Source organism: Galeopterus variegatus, unplaced genomic scaffold, assembly GCF_000696425.1.
Source record: "Galeopterus variegatus unplaced genomic scaffold, G_variegatus-3.0.2 Scaffold11108, whole genome shotgun sequence".
In the NCBI taxonomy this organism is placed as follows: Eukaryota; Metazoa; Chordata; class Mammalia; order Dermoptera; family Cynocephalidae; genus Galeopterus; species Galeopterus variegatus.
This window is the reverse complement of record NW_007737219.1, coordinates 5743-12432: the sequence shown is the minus strand read 5'-3', so window position 1 is coordinate 12432 and position 6690 is coordinate 5743. Positions and strand designations below refer to the sequence as shown.

Here is a 6690-nt window from a genome sequence, read left to right as displayed (position 1 = left end):
CACAGAGTTGGAGACGCTGCTTTATCAGTGAGTGTGCCAGTTCTTGTGTGCGTGTGTGTGTCTATGTGTGTGTGTGTGCGCGTGTGTGTGTGTCTATGTGTGTGTGTGTGTGTGTGTGTGTGTGTGTATCTGTCATTGCTTCCCAGTTCTTCCTCATGGATGAGGTGCCTCTAAACCCCATATTCACTGGCTGAGTCTTTGCTTTGATTCGTGGCCTCATTTAGATGTAAGAAGGGAAGGGACTCTGGTTTCAACCCTGGAAGCTTTATTTGTGTACATGGAGTTCTGGCCTGTCTGGGGTACGAGGCTGAGGTCGGAGGAAGGGTTCCCTTTGCCAGTCAGATCACAGCTTATAACCACAGTCTTCACTCACCTGACAGCCACAGGAAAGCAGGTCCCTATTCCCGTGTCAGGGGACTGAACAAACAGGCTTTACAATAACAGCCATTACAGTAATAGTAGTGGTCGTAGTGATAGTAATAGTAGCAGCAGCTAACACTTGTTGACTACCTGCCAGACACTCTGTTTTTCCCATTTAGTCCTGATCACAACCCTATGGGACAGAGACCATCATTATCCTCAGGAAAGCAAAGCCGGGTGATTTGCCCAATGTCAAACAACAGTGGGTATATACATGTATACACTGAAAGTGTCCTATTTCCTTTCCTAATAAAATCTCCGTGAAACTCCACGAGCCCTGCCTTCCGTCTCCACCTGAATGCCAGCATTCAATTGCAGGTCTGCTGCCAAGAGCCTTGTGAGTTGAGGATACTGGAGAGTGTCATTTGATATTTATAGCATCGTGTTGATAGGTTTGTATGTGTCCTATTTCCCACATTGGAAAATAAACTCCCAATGGTCAGAGACCTGGAAGTCTCCTTCCCAGCTCTCCAACAGGTGACTCAGAGTGTGTCTCCTGAGTGGCCTGTCTGCTTGGCAGTGTCACCAGGGAGGCTGTTTATGGAGGATGCTAAGTAGACTTCTCTCTTCTCAGGAATATTGTTTCTCTGCCCGGAAGAAGTTTTTATGCAGCAAGTAAAACAAGCCTGAAGATGACACTGGTCACTGCGAGTAGCAGGGGTGGGAGGTAGCAATCTGATGATAGAGGAAACCAAAACATGCCAAGTAGTGAATCATGCTAAGACAACAAGCAATCTGGGGCCATTTAGCACGGGAATAGATGACGCCTCCTGCTTCCACCAGCCTGGAGACTTCACTGTTAGCAGATTATTTTTATTTATCAAACACATATGTGTGTGTACACATCATAGATAAAATTATGTGCCAGGCACTATTTAATCATGTTATTACTGTTAACACAATCTTCAATAGCCCGTAAAGTAGGTTCTGTGGTTATCTTCAGTTTACAGATGAGGAAGCCTAGACACGGAGGTAACTTGTTCAAGATCCCAGGGCTAGTAAGTCACAGAGCCAGGATTAGCACTCAGCCACATGGTACAATTATTCATTATGATGACGCTTAAATATTAGGAAAATGTGGAATATTTCTGATACACAGATAATATGACAAAAAAACATGTAATACATTTGATTATTATTGTCTTTAAGTATCAGTACTTTTAGAAATGTTTCAGTTATTTTGAAAATTCTGTTTTTAAAAGAACATTTCCCCCAAAATTAGACATGTAGTATTTGTTTAAAAAGAAAAAGGCAAAGGACGCACAGTACTTTTAGAAATGTTTCAGTTATTTTGAAAATTCTGTTTTTAAAAGAACATTTCCCCCCAAATTAGACATGTAGTATTTGTTTAAAAAGAAAAAGGCAAAGGACGCAAATAATAATAATAATAATACCTGACTTTGTACAGAGCCCTGATCTATGACATTGTGATGCAGGCAGGATAGGTGCTTTTGTCCTGTGCTATCGGTGACACATTACAGACCAAGGAGGAAAACTGCATGTTTTTGACCAAGACAACCCAGCTAGGTCATATTTGGAGCCTAAAGCCCAGTCCCCACGATGTCTTCATAGAGTATATGAGAGTACTTCAGAAAGTTCATGGAAAAATAGAATTGTGAGAAAAAAGACACATTACAGACCAAGGAGGAAAACTGCATGTTTTTGACCAAGACAACCCAGCTAGGTCAGATGTGGAGCCTAAAGCCCAGTCCCCACGATGTCTTCATAGAGTATATGAGAGTACTTCAGAAAGTTCATGGAAAAATAGAATTGTGAGATAAAACAAATCTTTCCATGAACTTTTTGAAGTATCCTTGTATAGCCTAGTGGAGAGGGGATAAAATATGTTCAAAAGTAACCATTGTATATAGTCCCTCATCCTTCAAGTAACTTGTTAGCAAATGAATTAAAAGTATCTTTGCCTTTCTGATGCATCCCACACATAACAAGCATGGTCCTAGACATGTTATATGTGTTCCATGAATCCTCACTTGTTTTTTAAATCCATTTTAGAGAAATTAAAACTAAGGCATCCCTGGATTATACAGTCTCCCTCTGTAAAATTTTAAGTTCCAAGCGTGTGGATGTAGCTGTAGAATGTTAACAACTGAAAGTGACCGGTTCATTCTTCCTGATGAAGAACTGGTCTCGTGAAAGGATTGTCCATTTGGTAATTTCTTGGTGAAAGGCTGAGTCTTGTATACGCCTGTTGGTAGTATAAATTCTTACAAATATAAAGTAAGAGGTTATTTGGGGCTTGGTAAAACTCTTATGCGTTGAGGTGTATATGGCTTATAAGTCAGCCAATGTGTGTTTATGATCGACCTACCTTGTGTCCACTAATCATGGATACAGCCTGGATTCTGCTGCAAAGAGACATACAAGGGTACTTCAAAAAGTTCATGGAGATTTGTGTTAATTTTCGATTTTATTTTCCACGAGCTTTTTGAAGTGCCCTCATATACTGAGAGAAAATTGACTACAAGTAACTGTTGCAGGCTGTGATTTGAATTTCTCATTCACACATTGTTCTTTTTTCTTTTTTCCTCCAAGGGTCGGGATTATTGTTCGGAAGAAGAGGATATCACATAGCACCAATTCTGCCACTCAAACCAGGAGCTCCTACTGTGTAAATAGGTTACACCCCAGTTGAAATCTTTGCAAAGGTCGGTTCTCTTCAATGAACAACACTATAGCAAAAGAAGATCGTTCCATATCGTATGCCCCATTAAATTACAGTGTTTCTTAACGAACTTGCAAAGGAATATTGCTAAAAACAAAACAAACAAAAAACTGTTACCGAACTTTCTTTGTTGCTGCTAGTTCAAACTTGTTGCAACTTTTCACTTCTCTTGTGTCCAGGTATGCAGCAAACTTCTGCAGTTTCACTTTAAACATACTGTTGGTTTTACAGAGGCTCTCCAACCTATTTTGTATAAGATGAGGTAGTGGCGAACTCAGATATCAGACTTCTGCTCTAGGTGGTTCCGCTTCTAACACAAGCATCTCCTGCCCTCTTTCCTTCCTCCCCGTCTCTCCCGAGTGGTCCAGAGACGGACTGAGCCTTGCTTCTCACTGGCAATGCTGAGCTTTGGAGATGGGATGATTGCTATGGCAAGCCTTGTTTCTCTGCTCACAAAAAGTAGAGAAGCTATTATCAATTAAAAGCATGTTGTGACATGACTCCTGGAAGTGACATAGGCGTGAGCAGCAGGTTGATCATTTAACAGGTATCTTAATCAAGGATTAAGCTTGCAACATTGGCTTTGCTCAGATGCAGATGGAAGTGTGATCACAATCATTTTGAATCCCTCTTCCTCACTTTTTTTTTCTAAAAAAAAATAAACATTTTACTGTTTTTATGTATCCTTGTCTTCTCCCATTCATCCAGCTCAGTGTTTTAAGATGATCCTGGGTGCGGAAGTTGAACCCTCCTTTGCAGTGATGCTGATAATGAGCCTAAATGGCTCCCTGCCCTTTCATCAATAATCTACCAAGCATTACCAGGGCTATAAGTGGTCAGAAGAGATGAGGGGACATCCCATGAATTTTTAGGAGGTCCTGAAACCACCCTGTTACCTTTCATTTTGTTAGCAAATAGGCCATCCTATTTCATAATTCTGCCCCTTCAAAATGCTACCTAAGCCTTGCCACTCCCCTTTTTTCTCTTAGGTCCAGCACTGGATAATACAGTGAAAAGTGTCTGCCTACTCGAAAACGTAGCACATTTACACTGGTGATGATATTTGGAGATACGAAAGCCAACAGCCCCTGGCAGTGGTGGGAATGTTGACTGTGTATTCAGTAGAGTTTATTTTTCCATACTATACGAAGAGAGTGAGCTCTTCTCAAATACAGAAGTAATATTTTTAACAAATATTGTCACAAGTAGATAGCAATCAAAAGGAGAAAATAACTTTTGTATTTTTTTAACACGTTTGATCGCTTTGATGAGGGTTCCCTTTGTTACTTTCGGGGGAGGGCACCCTATTAAATGTGATGCCAGCAGTCTAGGTTTGTGTTTGTCCCCCCACAGTGCAGAAGTAGCACTGTATGTTTCTCTCTTTTGGGGTTGTGAATTTGGGGGGCCTAGATATCAGCTTCATGGCCACCCTCTGAAGGTGGGTAGTTAGGTGGTCAGGGTAGTCAAGAGGTCACCTGCCACAGAATAGAATAAAGAGTTGAATTTGTTCTTGCTGAGAAGAGGAGCCTTGACTTTAACATCCGTCCACGTAATCGATGGCACCGTGGATGTGCTAATGCTGAGAGTCCTCCTCTCCTTTTAGACCTGGGTCAGCAAACACGAGGGGAAGGAAACGCAGTCGAGTGCTGTAGAAAATGGACTCACGTGTTAGCAACTAAATCCCTTCACTCTTTCAGCCAGCAGCAGCTACTTTGGGGAGCAGCTGTGGTTGTTACATAAATAGACTTGCAGCCAAAATTTGAGGCTTTTTATCCTGCTTCAAGGAGAAAAATGCAGGGAGAGTCAAGTCATCTGGGGTTTTAAGTTCCCTCCTCTTGGATGGTTTTTGGCCAAGTGACTAAAATAGCTTCCACCACTGTAGTGACTGCTCAGCCCCACCGCAGACTTGTGCACTGGGGACTGTGCTTACAGTTCCATGGGGGACCTCTTCCAGGATTTCTTGTTCTTCTCAGACAAGAACGAAGCAAATGCTAAACGTCTTCCATCCGACTCCCCTCCCAGTGTCTCCAACAGTGTCTTCCCGGAAAGTCACCATCCCTTACCCAAAGGTGAAACATGCTCGTGTCATTTTCCCGAAGCAAATGCTAAACGTCTTCCATCCGACTCCCCTCCCAGTGTCTCCAACAGTGTCTTCCTGGAAAGTCACCATCCCTTACCCAAAGGTGAAACATGCTCGTGTCATTTTCCTCAGTTACCTTGAACATTTTGACATGTTACACATGTTCACAGAACCAAAGCGTTTCTTGGGAACCTGACTTTCGAGTGTTAATAAAACCGGACGTGGTGTTCCCATGAGCCAGTGGCTTTCCACCTGGAGTTCTGTCTCCTTGCTGAACACTGGGTCATCTTTGATGTGCAAAAGTGATGTCATCTTCAGACACATTCGGTACCTCTTGAAATAGATCCGAGAAGTGGGGTGGTTGAGCAGGTTGGCATAAATTGCTTGTTTGTGTTGGCAACACCCAAAACTCTGTTTTCCATTTGTTGGTTTTAATCATAAAATCGTCAAGTGATTTGGGTTGGTACTTCATTTTTTTATACCTTCTGAAAGGGTCTAAAGCAAAAATATTTTGCCTTTTCTTCCCTGTATGTCTGAACATTAAGCAGGTTGTCTCAGACACAATGAAAAGAATAATCCGATGTACGTGCCAGTGCATTCTGCTAGTTATTGTGTCTGGGGGACTCAGGGAGATGGAAGGAGGGAGACATAGAAATGGCCTGGTGGATGGAGCTACAAGAATAATGTGAAATGGCTGGAAAGCATTTAGAAGAGAGGGTTGATAGGCTGGCTGTGCGCCGGCTGCAATTGGAAATCCAGCTGCCTAGTGGCCAGTGAGTGGGGCAGGACTGTCAACGAGATTTACAGCTGGATGACACACACCTCATGTACTCCAAGTCGTAGAGTTGTAAAAGTTCAGCGGTGTGTGCGCAGCTTTCTTTTGGTTGGCAGAGATTCAGGATCATGGAGCACTGCCCTCATAAATGAATATGTGTTTGTGACTGGCAGAGAACCTTAAGAGAGGCTTTTACCCTGGTGATGCTTCCTCGCCCCAGGCTTGAGCAGTGAGCATAGTGTGGTGTGAAGGTCTATTTAGGGACAAAGAAGGAACAAAGTCCAGAGGAGAAAACTAGGTCAGCCCTCGGAAGCAGCATGGCCTGCAGAGAGGCAGGTCTCTCCCGTCTGCAGTGCCCATGATCTGAGACTGGGATGTGATGATTCAAATCAGAAACGACCTGAGCCAGGGGTAGCCTTGGCTCTGCAGTCCTGCACTGGCCCCAGCCTCCTCCACACTGTAGGCCGGGGGCACCTTTGTGTCAGGGGCTCCCCCAGGCATCCGAAGCAGCCATCCCAGCAGCAGGACGGCCCCCAGAGCAGGCCCCAGGATGGCAGAGCCCACTTCTGGGTCCCCTTTGATGCCTTCCCACTTTGAGTTACAACTTTGTCCTCCTTCCAACGTCATCACCACTTCTTTCTCTTAGGGCTGGACTCTCCTACACACCTGCTGAGAACAGGTTTACTTTTTAAGAATTTTACCTCAGTCGTCCGTATGGCAGGTTAACATACT

The 6690-nt window shown here is 43.4% G+C and overlaps 1 protein-coding gene across 1 annotated transcript in view; it reads left to right on the top strand.

Annotated features, from left to right (window-relative positions):
* The window catches only part of LOC103610413 (chromosome unknown open reading frame, human C1orf21), a gene marked incomplete at its 5' end in the record, with an annotated part of 31601 nt that extends 25964 nt beyond the window's left edge, over positions 1-5637 (top strand). The window contains 2 exons of the mRNA XM_008594590.1: positions 2974-5172; positions 5287-5637. Of these exons, the coding sequence (XP_008592812.1) occupies positions 2974-3012 (39 nt within the window). The remainder of the gene's footprint in view (positions 1-2973; positions 5173-5286) is intronic.
* Between the last annotated feature and the right edge of the window lie 1053 nt (positions 5638-6690).